This window comes from Bidens hawaiensis, unplaced genomic scaffold, assembly GCF_021521415.1.
Source record: "Bidens hawaiensis isolate Kalapana, Puna unplaced genomic scaffold, B.hawaiensis_p1.1 tig00001960_1, whole genome shotgun sequence".
NCBI lineage: Eukaryota > Viridiplantae > Streptophyta > Magnoliopsida > Asterales > Asteraceae > Bidens > Bidens hawaiensis.
This window is the reverse complement of record NW_027491108.1, coordinates 3,170,644-3,189,586: the sequence shown is the minus strand read 5'-3', so window position 1 is coordinate 3,189,586 and position 18,943 is coordinate 3,170,644. Positions and strand designations below refer to the sequence as shown.

At 33.5% G+C, this 18,943-nt stretch overlaps 2 protein-coding genes across 2 annotated transcripts; both read left to right on the top strand.

Annotated features, from left to right (window-relative positions):
• The first annotated feature begins 469 nt into the window (after nucleotides 1–469).
• Nucleotides 470–6,985, top strand: LOC143602428 (GDSL esterase/lipase At2g04570-like). The gene is made up of 5 exons (XM_077079537.1): nucleotides 470–558; nucleotides 2,428–2,476; nucleotides 3,726–4,055; nucleotides 5,707–6,202; nucleotides 6,763–6,985. Exons 1-5 carry the CDS (start codon nucleotides 470–472, stop codon nucleotides 6,954–6,956), a joined length of 1,158 nt encoding a protein of 385 aa, XP_076935652.1. The 3' UTR covers nucleotides 6,957–6,985.
• A 10,085-nt stretch (nucleotides 6,986–17,070) lies between these two features.
• LOC143601027 (uncharacterized) lies at nucleotides 17,071–17,741 on the top strand. Its single transcript, XM_077078544.1, has one exon. It carries the CDS (start codon nucleotides 17,112–17,114, stop codon nucleotides 17,730–17,732), a length of 621 nt encoding a protein of 206 aa, XP_076934659.1. The 5' UTR covers nucleotides 17,071–17,111; the 3' UTR covers nucleotides 17,733–17,741.
• Nucleotides 17,742–18,943: the final 1,202 nt, after the last annotated feature.

Sequence of the window (18,943 nt, the reverse complement as noted above, 5' to 3'; positions counted from 1 at the left end):
CATCCGTATATTTGTTCAAACTCGCACCGCCATGACATTTTAAACAGCTGTACGAAAAAAGGTCGATAGCCGTTTACAAAAACTTTTAAACTTTATGACTGTTTATCGTTATTCGTATATTTGTTTAAATTGGCGCTCTGCCCAATAATTTTTAAAAGTGTGATTCTATTTTATTTTATCAAAACGGTCGTATTAATGTATTGTGAACGGGCGTTTGATGGTGTGATATCGTGTGATATTCGATTGGGATGGTGTTGCTATAGGATGACCTGAAAGTTATTTATACCACTCGAATCATAAATAAAACATATTTTGAAAAGGTGCACTAGCTTCCTGATATATACTAGGCTAACATATGTTTTCTTTTACCGACTTTATACAGAAGCTACTGATAAGGTTGAACCAGCTGGCGGCGATGGTGGAGGCGGTGGACATTGGGGTGGCGGCGGTGGTGGCGGTGGATGTCATTATGGATGCTGTAGCCGGGGACCTTACGGTTGTCAGCGATGTTGCCATTCAGCCGAAGAAGCCAAAGCTTTTGCTGAAAAACAAGATAAGGTAGAACCAGCTGGCGGTGGTGGTGGAGGAAACTGGGGTGGAGGTGGTGGTGGTGGACACTGGGGCGGTGGATGTCATTACGGATGCTGTAACCGTGGACCTTACGGTTGTCAACGATGTTGCCATTCAGCCGAAGAAGCCAAAGTTGTCATGGAGAAACAAGCTAGTGCTACTGCTCACCCGTAGATGGGAGGTGGTAACTAGTGCGAGAGCGTACTAATCCATGTATTTCAGTAGACTATATATAAATAAAACGGTACATGGTATGTAATACAAGCTAGTATGAATAAAAAATCAAGTGGAAAAAGCATCTTTTTCCACCTTGTCTTCTGTTTAATTTACACCAGCTACTTATTTATTTATTGTATGTATGTCTTGTGTGTACTGATTCATAACGGAAAAGGTGAACACCAACTATCCACCTTACTATCCAAATCATCATGTATCTATTTCCCTCATTATTCAAATCATCACTTATTTTATATATATTTAAGTAATAGTTTATTAAAATAAAACTACCTTTTTATTTATTTATTTACCTAATTTGATACAACTTTCAAACAAAAGTATGATGATGTGGATAATACAAATAGTTACATTCATAATGCTTTTCGATAACAAACATGATTTATAAAGCGTGTATTTTTCGTGTTGGAACATTGTTGCAACACAATTTTCAACGAAAATCGCATTTTTACAATTTTAGTGAAAAGCTATAACAGAATCCGTACAATCTTTATTTAACTCGTCTAAAATTTGTTTTGACAAATTTTTCTTAAGTCGTCTGAAATGTAGGAATTTTGATAAGAAAGATAAGATTTTTCTAGTGGTCTATAGCTTAGAAAAGCGTGGTAATTTTGTTTTCTAAAGAGCGTACTTTTATAAAAAATATGTAGTCGATATGTGAAAGAAAACAAAAGTGGCAGTCGCAGCCTTGCCCCCCAAACAAAGAAGTCGCATTGTGGTCCCAAAAGTCAGTAGTCAACTAGGTCGCGGAACTTAGTGACCGTTGCAATCCGGTCACAATGCTCACGGCGAAAAAAGTGTTCACAAAATAACTCCTCGTCGCAAAAGTGGTCACAATATAAGAAAAAAGCGTCCACAAAATAACTCCTCGTCGCAAAAGTGCTCACAATAATATTATGAAGGGTTTTGCGACTGATTTGCAACCGAAATGAGGCAAATTCCCCATTTTCTAGTAATGATGTCACCATGCATGCACAAATGTTAATACGCAATCCTGACTTCACTATAAATAGATGCCCAAATATCAACATCTTCTCATCATTGTGGTGGCACACCATTCGACTTCTCTAACCATTTCTCATTATTTTTCACACTCTCTCTTAATATTTACATTAGCGTCACATGCATCATTCCATCCCTAAACATCTCAATCCATATTTCAACCCTTACAACCATCTTAATGCATCTTTCAATCATTTAACTTTTTTTCTTTAATTATATTAAATAAAATATTTTTAGATTAAAAAAACATAATATAAATTAAAAAATCAAACCAATTAATGTTTTTTAAGTAAACAAATTAACTAAGTTGTTTTTAAACAAAACTAAGAAATAACGTTAAAATTAAATTTATTTTTTTACATGCATTCTCCAAAATTAAATGTTTTTAAGATATAATAAAACAAAAATTAATTAGATTATGGACTTTCAAATATATATAGGCAAAGTATAGAATGAAAACCCACTTGAGTTGTGAAAACCCGCGAAAACCCTATGTAACATCGTTTTTTTTTGTTACATGTAATATATGTTGTAACATTTAATATAAAACATCGAAACATTAAAAAAAATTGTTTTGCTATTTTTTAACATTTTTTTACTAATTTTTTTATATGTTTTTAGGAGAGAGAAAAAGTCATATTTATGTTTACATTTTTTATTAACTTTAATTGTGAACCACAAGATTTAATTTTTAATTAAAAACATGTGGCTGAGAATGAGTTTCTAGAGTTTTCACAACTCAAGTGGGTTTTTATTTTAACCTAACCATATATATATATACATATATATATATATATATGGTTAGGTTCAAATAAGAAGTTTGATTTTCCTAAGAAGGCTAGAAAGGAGGGTATTTTAGTCAACACTTAAATATCAAAACCCACTTACTTTAATCTCAAAACCCACTTACATCTTTAATTATATCCTACAACCACCACCACCCCACCGCCCACCGCCACCACAACCGTCACCCACCGCCACCACCTTGCCGGAAAAGTCCAAAAAAACACAATGGAAAACACTATGAAAAACACAATGGAAAAAAACACTATGAAAAAAAAACACAATAATAAAAACACAATAAAAACACAATTGTATGACACAATGAAAAAATACCATGAAAAAAATACAATGAAAAATACTGTTGTATAACACAATTTTGTAAAACACAATTTGTAAAAAACCCACTAATTTTTTTTTTATTTTTATATTACAATATGGTACTCTTATAAAAGATAAAAAGACACTCATTATTATTATGAATTTTTTTTCCAATAAAAACGTCGTAAAAAAAGTTATGGATGTTTTAAAATGATGGCGGAATTTGGCATGTGCCTTGCATGTGGAGAGAGAAAATCAACAAATGTGTTGCTCCTTTTAAGCCCTCCCCCTTCTTTCACACTTGATTTTTGTAACATTCGTATTTTGAGAATTTATAAATAACGAAAAGTTTATTATTATCGGTGTATCGTTAGCTTGGTTGTGTGCGTGTTTGTATTTGGATAAGATTAGAATGGAGGTGGATGGCGGGACCCATGGTTCCCTATATAAGGCCATTCCCCATCCTCTCACCATTTCTTTACACAACACACACACTAGAAAACACACACTTTCTCTTTAGCAATTCGGATTCGGATCCAAGCAAAAGGAAGGAAGAATCTTGGGTGAAAACACCATAAAACAACAAGAAACACCACCAATCTCCACGGATTTGTCCAAATCCGAACCCGAGACCAACAAAAGGTGAGTTTTGGTTTTAAAGGCTAAGTTTTAGGTCGAATTTGACATGCAAACCGATAGAAGGATAGAACGGGGTATATGATGGAAGAAAAACATGAACTTGATAAGTTATAACCCCACGAGAATGTTATATGGTAAAAATGTGATGTTCGGGCCTTATAAAACGCAAGTATACAAAGTTGGTACAACCCAAAACCTGCACCACCGGAGCCAAGGTCCCGGCAGTGATCGTGTTCGGTGACTCTTCGGTGGATGCCGGTAACAACAACCATATCGAAACGCTTTTGAAAAGCAATTTTCATCCATATGGTCGTGATTTTTTTGGTGGAAAGGCTACCGGGAGATTCTCAAACGGGCGTGTTCCAACTGATTTTATGTCCGAGTCGTTTGGTCTCCGGAAGTTTGTGCCAGCTTACTTGGATCCTGCATACAATATTTCGGATTTCGCTGTTGGCGTTTGCTTTGCCTCTGCCGGTACCGGTTACGATAATGTTACATCTGATGTACTTGTAAGTTTCTCCATGTGGATTTTTATGCTAATTTACCTAATAATAAATGTTATTACTTTATGAAAAATTAGAATATTAAAAGTTTAAAACATATATAACTATATTAGATGTGATGCATGTGTAGATATATGTTGCAATGAATGTAGCATTAATGGCCAGTTGTATAATTTGTTAATTACATTTTACAATTTTCAATGTTTGTTATTTTTAGAAAAGTTGTTACTTTTTTTTCTATATATTTCAAAACCTTTGAAGCAATAGGCATTTCGGGCTACAAACGAATTTAGTCAATTTGCAAAATGAGATATGCTGTTTATTAAAATCAATATGACCAATTCCCAATACATTTATTGTATTTTCGGTGGATTTATTATTGAAAAATATTTAATAGGAACTCAAAATTTTGATATAATTACATATTTACTTGCTTTAACTAGACTTAATATTAAAAAAAATAACAATAATACTAATAATGATAAAAGTAAGGTCATGAGATATACTTTATTTTTCTTTCTTTCACATAAGCATTACATCATTTATTTTTTTCTCTTTAACTTAATCTAAATCAAAGGTATGGTTTAATCCATTTAACTTCATCTCACTCCTACTAATTTTTTAATTTAATATATTGTTTTTTTGTCTTTTAACCCGTGAAGAGCATAATACATTACCTTTTTGACAAATTTAACACAAGTCTAGATTAGTCGAATTTATATTTAAAGTGCCATATCATCTTAATTTATATTGGACGTTAGAGTATACAAATAGGCGGTAGACCCTTTATTTCAACGTCTTATCACCTCATTAAATGTTTAATGTTTTCTTAGGTTTTAATTTTCAATTTTTTTGTTGACTTTTACTATTTATAAAATCTTAACTTTATTACTAATTTGGGATTATTATAGAGTTTTTAATCTTCTTTTTTCCTACTTATTGTTACCAATTTGCTCCGGTAAGTTTAATAGTCTTAACCTGCTTTTCTTAACAAAATCATTAGCATATTTAAAGCATGTATTTATATCAAAACTTAGTTCTCTTTTAGAATAGTTATTACTAAGGGATTACTCTATAGAATAGTGATCAGATTTTGAAATTGTTCTAATCAGACCACTCATAAAATATTATGATTACTCCTTAAAATAGTAACAAAGTTTCAGATTTGTTCCAATCAAATGTGTAAAGTTTTAGTCTATTCAGGTCACTTAACCTTTATTTAGTGTTTCAATCCTAAATATTTGACCTGGATAGCAGGTTATCTAGGTATTTTTTTTATTTTCAAATATTTTGGCATTGCATACTAATCTTTATTTTCAAATTCACGGATATGGGTTTCACCAAACCCAGATATACGGGTCTCACCAAATCTAGGTATTTTTTTTTTCAAATATTTTATAAGATGTTATAACATGTTTAAGAGTTATCTGGGTTTGGCAAGACTTATATTAAATTCGGGTCAAATACATAACAAGCCTCCCTTTACAAATAAAGCAATATGGTGGCTTGAGAGAATACAGGGAGCAACCAGAGAGCCGTTAAAAGTTTCGTTTATATATATATTTAAGATGTATTCACTAAATATATAAAAAAATGTTTTAAAAATTGGTCATCATAATTTTAATCCTCTAAACTTATGGGTTGTTTTTAAATACAGTCAGTGATACCTCTATGGAAGGAAGTAAAGTACTACAAGCAACACCAAAAGAAATTAAGAGCCCATTTGGGTGTCAAAAAAGCCAACACCATTATATCAGAAGCAGTCTACCTTATAAGCATGGGCACAAATGACTTCCTAGAGAACTACTATACACTTTCCAGCAGGAGATCCCAATACAACATCACCCAATATCAAAATTTTCTAGTCAACATTGCTGGGTCTCTTATCAAGAAGCTCTACGGCCTCGGTGCAAGAAAACTTTCACTCGGGGGTCTTCCTCCTATGGGTTGTTTACCATTGGAGCGGACCACGAGTTTCATAACTGGAAATGGAAGAAAATGCAATGCTAAGTATAACAAAGTGGCCAGGGTGTTTAATCTGAAGTTGAGTGGTTTACTCAAACGGTTAAATGCTGAGTTTCCCGGGAGCAAGATCGTGTTTTCCAACCCGTATCCTATTTTACAGCAAATTGTTCAAAATCCGTCTTCTTTTGGTAATCATTTCTTCTCTCTTTGGTATGCACGTAATTACTTACACGACCTGTTTGGGTTGTTATATGTAACTTGTTTAATAAATGGGTCGTGTTTGGATTTATTCATTTAGTTGAATGGGGTCTGTTTCGGTTGATCTGTTTAAACTGTTTGTTTACAGGTCAACGTAGAAACCGTTAGACCTATTGTTATAGCGCGCCGACTCATTTAGCACATTTAAAACTTGCTTACAAGTTATAACACTTCAACCCGTTTGACTTGTTTGTTAACCGGTTGCGTTCGTATCAAATGATTTAAACACAAAGCCCACCAATGCAACACGATTTGACACTTTTTGTGATACAATTTTTTAAACAATAACTTTTATGATGGGTCGGCGGACCCCACGATCCCTAGTTCCACCCGAGCTTCTTAGTCATGTATACATTGCAGTATCTCTACCTGCACCAGAAAACATAAATATTTGATTTGGATTTTGTCTTTTTAAATAATAATAGTAGTTAAGAACTAGAACTTTTCAACTGAGCTCACAATATAGTTATCATTGTTGAATTTTACACAGGATTCGAGTCAGCAGCGGTGGCATGTTGTTCAACGGGAATGTTTGAGATGGGATATATGTGCAATCAATATAATCCATTTACCTGCTCAGATGCCAACAAATACGTTTTCTGGGATTCTTTCCACCCTACCGAGAAAACCAACCATATCGTTGCTAAGCATTTGTTCAAAACCGTTCTTTCTAAGCTATTATAGTACCTTTGAAATGATGGATTTATAAAGTGTGGTTTGGTGCCATATTTATATGATTTGCCATATTCATGGCTGTTATGTATGGTGCATAAAAAAGAAATTGCATCTTGTGGTTTCAAATTATAAGTGAATTGTCATTGTTTGGGTTGGCGTGTGTCGATAACAATATGTTCGTTTGTTTAGGAATTATCGTTTGCTTTGTACTTAAAAGTGATGGTTTTTCTAGATTGTTGCAGCTGGAATATAAATTAAATAATGATAAAACGGTACAGCCCAGCCCAGACTAGCCAAGCCCATCCCATCCCATCCCATCCCATCCCATCCCATCCCATCCCATCCCGTTACGTTAAAGGAGGAACCTGATAAAACTAAATTAAACATACAGTCTAATTAAATAACATCATTAATCAACTAACCACTTAGACAAAGGCAAATCGTTGATCATCACTTAAAAGTGAAACCACGTACCATAAAGTAGTAAGTTTTATATGCATGATCGGAATTTAGGAAAATACTTGATCAACTTTTAAATGAATTAGACCGTTACTGTTTTAATTTAAAAAATACAACTCGTTTAAAATAAAACTATCTACAGTAAAACCTCTATAAATTAATAATGTTGGACCGAAATATTTTAATTAATTTTGCGAGATATTACTATATCGATAAATTAACAATTTATCAATTTCAAAAGACTTTGCATATGACCTTTAAACTTCCAAGCGCAATGTCATTCACAAATTAATTGAATTTGCCGATCTCATTGTTTTTGAATAAGTAAAAACCTTTTCACAACTTTCTGTTGCAATACGAGAACACAATGGCCCAACTCTTATGTGCAATGAGAAGATTTAAAGACGAGCTTAATATAGATTTGACGTTCAACAAAAAAACAAGTGCGTATAGATTCAATTTTTTCTAGACAATCTTAAAATTTAGAATCTTTTAATAATTATTAATTTATAGTTTCTTTGGGACCGACATATATACTAGGATATCAAAAAAGTTATATTATTATTTTATTATTTGTGATCCAATTTTGCATTGGCCTCAAGTTGGGACTGGACAAATAAGAGATTTTACTGTACTCATGAGTCATGAGGCTGCGTGCTATGGTTGGGGGCTTTGAAGCCCCTCCACAGCGCCACGTCAGCACCATGTGGGCACTGGGGGCATCGAAGCCCCAGGGCATAATGCCCCTCTATAGAAAGGGGGCTTCGAAGCCCAACCTTTTATTATTTTATTTTTTTTATAAAACAATAAACCAATACAAATAAAAATAAAAACTATGCAAATAAAAACACCAATACAAATAAAAATAAAAACCTTACAAATAAAAATATAACTAATGCTCGTCGTCGTCGTCGTCCTCGTTTGCATATTTGGCCAATATCTTTGCTCTTCTTTTTTCCATCACCGCCCGCGACACAGGATCTAGATGCGATAGATCTTTTGTGATGAGCTCGAGTTCCTTTTGTTTCGTTCGCTCCAAGTGGATCGCTTTGTATTCCGCAAGCATCACCTTTCTTTCTTCGTGCATCTTCATGAGGCCCTCCTGTCTTTGTTTTTTAATGTTGGCAATCTCGGCTAGCCTCCGCTCCAAGTTTTCAAGATGTGAGCTCGTGTCGGAACTCTTAGAGGATGTGGTTCTGGACGAAGATCCTCCACCTCTAGCCGCCGCCTTGGCTTTATCTCTTCCTACCGGCCGTGGCAACTCATCCGGTTTGTCAAAAATTAATTCCGGATCCAACTCGTTTAGATTAATTTGACAACGACCATCGGACATGGGTTGCGATGGCGATTGATCGGCCGAAATAGACGTTGTCTTTGACCATTTGGACAGTCGCGGTGGTGATGATGTCGGGACCGTATGCCACTTTGGCGAGCTTATGCATTGTCTCCAAACATCCAACATGCTAAAATCTTTATTATAAAGGGCTTTGTATTGTTTTAAGCAGGCCTCCAACACATCGGCATCGCTCATGCCGCTTTTTCTGTTGTTCTTCACGCGGGTGTGAACGGCTGTGAAGTCGGTTATTTGTGTGCGTAATGACTTCCATTTGTTGTAGACGGAATCATTCCCGTGATACTCTCCTTACCCATTAAAGCAAAGAACTTGGTGCGTATTTGTACCCAAAACTCCGGCGAATGTTTTCCGTCACCTTCGATACATATAAAAGCTTAATATTAGTAAACAAAAAAATATAACATGGAAAACATATAAATATTTTTATAATATACCTTGAATCGAGTATTCGGAAGAGTCGATCCACGCTAACGCTAACGCCATTACCTCGTCCGCTTCCCACATTTGTCGTTCGCTCTTTTCGGTTGTTCGAACGTCACCCTGGTTCTTTTTTTTTATGACTTCTTTTCGGACGCCGGATTTGCATTTCGGATACTTGCGTTTCGGGTATTGGGTTTGTGGTACTTGCGAGGACGTATACGGCATTGGCGCCCGAAAGAACATATCGGAGGTAAACGATGGCATGGGTGGAGGAATCGTCGGTCATTGTTGGTTTGCATAGAACGGGTTGCCAAGGTCGACGTTATTTGCGAGCAAACTAGCCCACCACATACAACTCGGATCCCATGGGTTTTGATTCGGGTTCGGGTTTGGGTTCGGTGTTGAGCTTGAGCTCGTGTTCGGGTTCGGGTTTGAGTTAGGATTCATGATTTGGTGTGAAGATGGTTAAATTTGATGTGAATATGAAAGTTGTTTGAGTAAAATTGAGAAAAAAGTTTGAATTTATATAGAAATGTTAAATTTTTTTTTTTTAAAACGGCTACAAATTGTGACCCCCCCTGGTTCTTTTTTTTATGACTTCTTTTCGGACACCGGATTTGCATTTCGGATACTTGCGTTTCGGGTATTGGGTTTGTGGTACTTGCGAGGACGTATACGGCATTGGCGCCCGAAAGAACATATCGGGGGTAAACGATGGCATGGGTGGAGGAATCGTCGGTCATTGTTGGTTTGCATAGAACGGGTTGCTAAGGTCGACGTTATTTGCGAGCAAACTAGCCCACCACATACAACTCGGATCCCATGGGTTTTGATTCGGGTTCGGGTTTGGGTTCGGTGTTGAGCTTGAGCTCGTGTTCGGGTTCGGGTTTGAGTTAGGATTCATGATTTGGTGTGAAGATGGTTAAATTTGGTGTGAATATGAAAGTTGTTTGAGTAAAATTGAGAAAAAAGTTTGAATTTATATAGAAATGTTAATTTTTTTTTTTTAAAACGGCTACAAATTGTGCCCCCCCCCTGGTTCTTTTTTTTTATGACTTCTTTTCGGACGCCGGATTTGCATTTTGGATACTTGCGTTTCGGGTATTGGGTTTGTGGTACTTGCGAGGACGTATACGGCATTGACGCCCGAAAGAATATATCGGGGGTAAACGATGGCATGGGTGGAGGAATCGTCGGTCGTTATTGGTTTGCATAGAACGGGTTGCTAAGGTCGACGTTATTTGCGAGCAAACTAGCCCACCACATACAACTCGGATCCCATGGGTTTTGATTCGGGTTCGGGTTTGGGTTCGGTGTTGAGCTTGAGCTCGTGTTCGGGTTCGAGTTTGAGTTAGGATTCATGATTTGTTGTGAAGATGGTTAAATTTGGTGTGAATATGAAAGTTGTTTGAGTAAAATTGAGGAAAAAGTTTGAATTTATATAGAAATGTTAAATTTTTTTTTTAAAACGGCTACAAATTGTGCCCCCCCACCGTCCCCTCCACCTCTCACCTCCCTTCCGCGCCTATCGTCCCCTCCACCTCTTCCCCCCCCCCCCCGGGCGGTGTTTGAAGCCCACCGGCCCCCCCCCCTCCCTTCCACGCCCCCATAGCGACCAGTCTGACCATTTATATCTAAGATCAATTGACTAGATTACTTCTCACACTTCTAATTTTCTGTTTACTTTTATTTTAACATAAGCCGTGGTTTCATATGGGCTCGCGTACATAATATTGCTATTATTAATAAGCTATATGTGGATGGATATGGGTGAGCTGCAACTTTTTTACGACCGTATAATCTCAACGAATTACATAAGGCATACTTTTTTTTGGGTAACTTTTGTTAAATTTTATAAATAGTTAATATTTAAATATTATATATAAATAGACCAAAATAATGCTAACTTAAATATTTTCTATAATTTTGTCTTAGGGTTGGTGACATAGTGGCAAAGACAAAATATCTTAAGCACCTAAAAGGTCGTAAGTTCAAGTCTTAAAAATTTAATATTGAAGTTATGCATTGAAAGCTGTTTTTTAAGGATAGAACCAAAGCTATCAGTTGTTTCTTGTTTTTTTCTAAATCGTAGTTGTTCTTTGATCATGTCACCAGCCTTTTCGGGTTATGCTATGTGAAGCCAATGCAATCCACAAACTTAATGGCATGTTGATTATGTGATGCCGACCTCACCAACAACCTTCACTATCCTTCTACTAATGAGATGTGATTTTTGCAAACGATATCTAAAGTTAGAAACTTGTTTTTTTTAAATACATATTTTAAGAATTTTCCATTTTCAATTCTTTCATCTGTGTTCCCAATGATCGATTTGATTTTTTACACATTTACGAATTTTTTTCTCATTCTTTTGAAAGTTGGAATCAAAATCTTCTAGTCGAATACTCACATCAAATAATATTAGGTGGCATACCATTTTCTATGTAGATATTGGGACATTACATAATGGTCGGTATATTCAAAATTTTGAAACCCTGATATGTAGTAATTTAAACAAGAATTTCTATGTTGGTATTGAGATAATGTGTTTGCACACTTAGATTCGGCGTACAACATCTGCTGGAGTTTGTTTTGCCGATGCCAACAGGTTATGGCTAATGGTGAAGTTTGGACGAAAACGTCGGAGGAGGAGGATCAATAGGTATAACTAAAGCCAAACGACTTTTAAAAAAACCACAAATTTTGATTTTTTGTTGAGTTTGATTCAAAAATCCATTAAAACCGACCTACATGCTCCTATTTCGCACCCACCTCTAGATGTGTCCCACAAGGAGAAAACTACCAAATAAGGTACGAACAAAAAATAGGCTAACCATCTAAATTCTAAACCATAAAACTAAACTAGTACGAGTGATCAAACTAATCACTAACCCAAAGACAAAGCACAGGATTTTTTTTAAGTTTTTTGCACTATATTGAGTTGCATTTGTATCATCTACATTCTAATGAAAATCAAACTTAATTAACTTTTGACTAATTTGAGGCCTTCAATTTTTTTATTTAAATAAACGCGGCTCATTTAACCTTTTACATCAATCGGCTAAAGTTGTATCTTCTAATTCTTTATAGTGATCTAAATATTGTCTGTTATTACGTCGACCTATAAATTTTGACCATTAATTTGCTATCCTTTTCTTTGTCATATAATGTGGTTTCATATTGGTATCCGTATATAATACTACGGTAAAGTTATGCTATAAATAAAAAGACAAATGAGAAAAATTAAAAGGATTTGTAGTTATAAAAAAACCCTCAAAAATATAATAAAAAATTAATATTAAAAAATCATTACTCAAAATTAAAAAAAAAATAAAAATAAAAAAAGTAAAACACAAAAATGTTTCCACTATCTTCCTCGTTCTCAGTAGAAATAAAAGAAGAAACAACGTTGAGGAAAAAAGATCATTGTGTGTGTGTGTTTTTTTTTCCATTATTGTTGTGTCTTTCTTTTTCTTGACATTGTGTTTTTTTTTCTTGATATTGTGTTATATTTTGTTCGGCATTGTGTTATATTTTACGATATATTGTGTCTTTTTTATTTATTATTGTCTTTTTTTATTTATTATGAGCACGTCTTTATGTAGGTAACCACTTAGGAAAATCTTGACATCAATCTACTAATATCATTCCAATACTAAAGGGACCCTTCTGTAATACAGATGAGAAGGTTTCCTGCTTTTCTAATAATACTCCCTTTTGAGTATAGCCTTTAATAGTTAATCTTGCACTATAATGTTTGACGTTTTCATTCGGGACTCATTTGATTTTGTAACTTCCATTAAAATAATTCTACAAAAGTTACTTTATTTTTTCAATGTTTATTAAATCATTTAAACTATGTTAATGAATAAATAACAAATATTTTGCATATTTATAGGCTCCAAATCGGCACTCTAAAGTTGGGTCACACTTCCTACCACTAAAATTATTGTTGCATGATTAGTAGTGTACTATTTTATCATGCTTAAAGTTGGGCCTCCATTTCCTTTGTTGGTTTTTGCACGTTTTTATCGATTTAAGTAGACTCGTTCATTTATGTCTAGTTTTAAGTTAACTCATAATCAAATCAGGAGACTAACGGTTTCCAGTTTAGTTAATCGAATGATCTACTTTCAAGGAATTACAGATATGCATTACAAAATTATAAATAGGACCTTGCGCACAATTATTTTTATAAACTAGATGAGTGCATGAAATTGAAATAATCGAATTCAATAAAATACGATGATTTAGTTTTATGTTTTATTAAAAGACGATTTTAGTCAGTTGTGTAATAAGTTAATCATTAATTAAACAAAAAAAAATTGATTAAGCCCACATTCATTACTTTGGGCTATTTTTTTAACCCAAAATTTTTAAACACAAATGGTAAAACCGAAAAAACCGAACATGTTATAAAAACCAAAAAGACTTGAATCAAACATTTTTTAAAACTTAAAAATTGAGTTTTCAGGCTTTTAGTTCAATTAAACACAAAACTATACATCTATTACTAATTAAATTTGTCGTTGTTGTTGTTGACTTCTTGTTGTTCATATGTGTTAAACTTTTCAACTTTTATGCTTAATTGCAGTAGTTAAGTTTTAGGGTTAATATAATAAAAAAGTAGCATAGCTTTCTATTTCTTATGACAAAAATCTCAAAAATATAAATAAATAACACGAAGAAGTCCAGCAATCTCATTGTGTTGTATGAAGTCTTTAAGTCGTTTAAAATAAATATACTTATAAATAATATTTAAAGTAATGATTTGTTACCGCTAAATCGATCAAAATAAGATTATGATCTCACTTCATTAAATTTGGACTAGTTTAAGGTTCGTTTATATAAGTTTAGAGAGTGTGATAGTGTGATATAGCAACTAACATGCATGACTACATATTATAATATATTAAAATATGATAAAAGTGTTTTTTTTTCAGGAAAAATAAATAGTATATATATTAAATTATTTATGATATTATTCCTAAGTTTATTCATTGGATTCAAACACACCCTTAGCCGGATAACATTTACATGTATTCGTACTATATTTAGTTATTTTAATCACTTTTAGTACATTATTACAAACAAATAGCTCCAGTTACTTTAAAGTATCAAGCAAAAAACTGGAATACGAATATGTTCCCCAAAGAAAAATAGGTCATGTTCAAAAAAGCATAATTAAGTTTGCCAATTTGGTATATTTTATGTTATCATAATCCGTATAGTATTTTAGTTTTACTCTGATTAAAAATCAAGAAAACATGTTTTTTTAAACATGACCTATAAAAATCAACACTTAATTGAGTGTTGAGCGAAATGCTTAAATCTACAAGCGAAATCGAGTATAATCAAATGTAAAGTGAGTGTAAAATCTACGAATTATGCTAATGAGATTGCTTTTGCCAACAACAGTAAACATTAAGATTTTTTATTAGTCAAATTGTAAGTATAAATTATTATCGACCAGTGTGTCATAGTTTGAATAATTAAAATCAAATTTATTTATTTATATATTACGAAGAGGTTAAAGGTTAAAAGAAGGGAGAAAATTGTAATTAAGTTGGGCTTACATAAATTTAGTAAATGACAACGAATAGTTGCTTATTTAACAATGGCATTTTAATTCGATTATCTTCTCAAAAACTTTGTTTGTAATTAAATAATTAGAAATCACACATGGTGTGTAAATAAATACTATTACTCACCGTACATAATTGATAAATATATATCATGTGATATTTTAATACAATATCTCCTATCCAATTAAACTTTTTAAAAACATATATTGTTTAGTCTTAAAACATCCTAGATAATAGTCATTGATGAACTATATAAAACAATTATTACCAAACTTTTATCCCACAATGGTTATCAATGGAGTTTGGTATTTTGTAAATAATCCAACAATTACGCATGGTATGACTTGTTAACTGGTCATCTCTAAGTTTAATAAAACTTGGTTTCCTTGTCTTAGGAGGTATTCAAACTAAAAAAGGAAGTCAAAGTAAATATATAAGTTGTAGTGTATACGAAACAAAAATTGTAATTATTATATTTTGTTTTAGTATATGATAAAATCAATCAAATTTGAACAATTTACCTTGACATTTTCAACAAGTAAAAAAAAAAAAAATTAAGATCAACTTCTTCTTCACTATCTTAACTAAAAAAACATTTGTTTATAAAATTTGACTCCCATCTAAAAGCTTTCCGCATTTCATTCTCTATATCTACATAAATAATACTTTTTACTAATTTTTTTTTAATTATTTTTTCTCCTCCTTACAATCAAATCAACTTACAAAAGTATGAAAAAGATGCATAGAAAATGAATAGTATATCTCAATATCTTCTCTATAATTATCTATTTTTATACACGTGATTTGTTCAGTTACGCAACTTTAGTATCGTTTTTGAATTTATTGCAAATGCCAACTTCAGTTTTCTAAAACTTACAATTTTAGTATCTTTTTTTCTAGCACTGTCTATTTTGTCCGTTAAGTCAGTGATACTTTTAAACATTTTAATATTAAAATTATATATATATATATATATATAAAAGATTAATTTATCTCTCTCAAACTCTCCCTCACTCTATTTGTTTGGATGACCGTACACCGGCTGCATAAACGCCATCATTTGCATCGCTGGCGAACTAAACACAAATCCACAAAACCCATTGTTTCACAACCAACTAGAGCTCCGTCAAAGTACATATACCTTGTAATTGTATAGACTGGTGGTGGGGGAATCAAATCATGAAATGCTGAATAGAAAGTTTCACATCTAGATTCTGTTATTGGGTCTTGAAATTAGCTCCAATTGTGGAAAGCAATGATGAAATTGCATGCCGGAAGAGTTATTATTCCCCGTCGTCGTTGATGAACTACCTGCCAGAAAAAAAGATTTGATCAAATCAAGAGATGCAGGCAAAAGGCTCGGATTTTGGTTATTACCCATTTGAATATAACAAAATTCTCATATGGTTGTTCCTCCAGTTCACTTAATCGATGATGATTTGAATTTTCAAGATTAGGGTTTGGCAATCGAAGTTAGATCGGCACTGGGTTTCCACAGTGGAAGTTCGACGAGCTCGTTCGTTAATAGAAGGTTTAGCTTTTTTAATAAGCTTTACTGGGTTTCCACGGTGGAAGTTTTCAAGAAACAAACTACCTATTTGTGTTCACTTTTCAGAAACACACCTACCTAGAAACAGTTAACAATCTCCTAACCCCCTACCTCCATGTTTGTTGGTCAGAAACACACCTACCTCTATGTTTTCCATGCCCGACTCCATGTTTGTTGGTCTGCCATATTTGTATGAAATTGAGCACACCTAGAATTTGGCACTTCTAATAAGAATCAAGATCTAAAATCTAACTATAGAATGGTCTCAATAGCCCATTTTCTTCCACTGATATAATATTGACTAAACTCAACATCATGTGGAAAACATAAAATTGAATACGTCATATTTTGGGTTTGAGATTGTGCTGAGAGCTTTTCATAAACTAAACGAAGGATGCTTCTATGTTTCTTTGAACCATCCCTTGTTCTTGTATGATTTTGGATGTGTGGGTCTTTCTGTAAGCAATAACTATTTTCATCTTGTTAATAGCTTTGATATATATATATATATTGTGTTACCATGTATGATTGTTGTTGTAAACTTGCATGCTTAATGTATTTTTTTTCACATCTCACAACCCACACCTCCCGCAAGACATAGGATAAACTAGACAGGCCGAGGTGTAACTAATTTAAAATTTAAATACTAAGTAATGAAGAGTCTGACGTCAGCACTTAAATTGTTTATCCCAATAATACCCCTACATTATATGACCTCACCTTTTGATTAAATGCTTCCTCCTCCATCTCCATCTGACCACAAATTCTTTTCAAAGAATCCACCGCACCCTTCACAAATGAGGAAACTCTACAACCACAATAAAGGCAAAATCCACCCGTCACCACCACCGACCACCACCGACCACCTATCTCTCTTACCGTTAGCCATCGCCACCCTCGCCGCCTCCTTGTCACCGGAGGACAAAGAAGTCTTAGCTTACCTTCTCTCATGCTCCTTAACCACCAACAACACCGTCGCTAAAAACTTCTCCGGCAACACCGGAGCCGGCGGAAGCCACCCTCCGAGGTTCAACTGCTACTGCTTTTCATGTTACACTAGTTACTGGGTCCGGTGGGATGGCTCACCAAACCGCCAGCTGATTCATGAAATCATTGATGCTTATGAGGATGGATTGATTAACAACAACAATAATAATAATAGTAACAAAAAGAATAAGAAGGATAGAAAGAAGAATAAAGTTTCTCCAACTCCAGATTCTTCTCACGCGCCGCCGAGTGTTGTGGAGGAAGTAGCTCACGCGCCGCCGCAAGAGGAGGAAAATATGGTCAACAATGATGACGATGAAGGTGACGGTCAAGATGGATTGATTAGTGCCACGTCATCATCGGAGAAAGGATCGGTGAGAAAATTTGTAAGTTTTATAGGGGAAAGGATTTGGGGTGTTTGGGGGATTTGAATTTTTATTGTTTTTTTTTTCTTTTTTTATTTTATTTAAGTTAGATTTTGAAGAACAGGAAACAGATTTTCCCATCTTGTAATGGTTTTTTGTGTGTTACTTTTTTTTTGGTATTATTTCTCCAAGCATGCTTACATTGGGAATAGGTGCAAATATTTAAGTTGATGATTCTTCATTATCATGTCGGTAAATTGGGGGATACTATAACATTTTTTAACTGTAAGAATTTGTAATTGAAAAACTTATGTAACCTTTCACTATCTACCATGCTATAGGTAAGTATGTTAATCATATTATTATAGGTTGTGGCACTGGCAGGTTAACCGGTTACATCGTTCTATCAGAATGCATTTTAGTGTAACACAATCAAGTTTATAAATGCGTTAACCAGAATGATAGTATGTAAGAAAATGGGTTAATAGGTCATGTTGTTTAATTAAATAGGTTGATATGTTGACGTGAATAATTACATACAGTAGACATAGGGTTAAAAACAACCGTTACTCATGGTTATATTTGATCTTTAGAGAGAGTATTAAAGGGATTTAATTGGGTTTTGGTAAAAACGTGTGTAATTCTTTGTCTTATGATATTAAAATAAACAGGTTAAAATATCATTGGTTTTTCTATAAAGGAATAGCGTTTCCTCCAAGAATTTCTCTGACCAGGAAGCAGAAGTTGGTGGGTATTTTCCTCAATTTTTTCCTTTTTTAGTCTTAATGTCTTAACTTTATTTATTTATTTTTTTTTTATCTTCATATATAGAAAGAAAAAAGGTATTTTTTCTAGAATATTCTTTTCCTCATTTTTTTTCATTTTTAACCAAATATTACAAATTTGGTTTTTTACTTTGCTAATTCATCTTTATATAACATTTAGCTTAAAGATAAATTGGATTTTTAATTATCTATAATAAGTTAGATTTTAATAATTTAAGCTATGATGTGTTTGATAATAATAGGATGTGATGCTGAGTGAGAATTCTAACATCTAGTTTTGGGCAATGCTGTTTGAAGGAAAAGTAACTTTATGTGCAAATAATGAACAATTGGTTTTTTTTATAATCAAAATTTGATAAATTGTTGTGTAACTACTTTTAATAAAATCAAATAAATGCTTAGTTACTTTTTCGATAATGATATTTACTATTGGCAACAATAGTGAAAAGTAAGAGTGTTGTGCTGTTGTTCGTCATATTGTTGGGATTATTA

What these genes read in the sequence shown, in the direction of transcription:
- LOC143601027 (XM_077078544.1), top strand. Translation starts at nt 17,112, where the DNA reads ATGAGGAAACTCTACAACCACAATAAAGGCAAAATCCACCCGTCACCA.
- LOC143602428 (XM_077079537.1), top strand. Translation starts at nt 470, where the DNA reads ATGGATGCTGTAGCCGGGGACCTTACGGTTGTCAGCGATGTTGCCATT. An exon ending in ATGTTACATCTGATGTACTT is followed by an intron (nt 4,056 to 5,706) that starts GTAAGTTTCTCC and finishes TTTTAAATACAG; the next exon opens with TCAGTGATACCTCTATGGAA. An exon ending in TCAAAATCCGTCTTCTTTTG is followed by an intron (nt 6,203 to 6,762) that starts GTAATCATTTCT and finishes AATTTTACACAG; the next exon opens with GATTCGAGTCAGCAGCGGTG.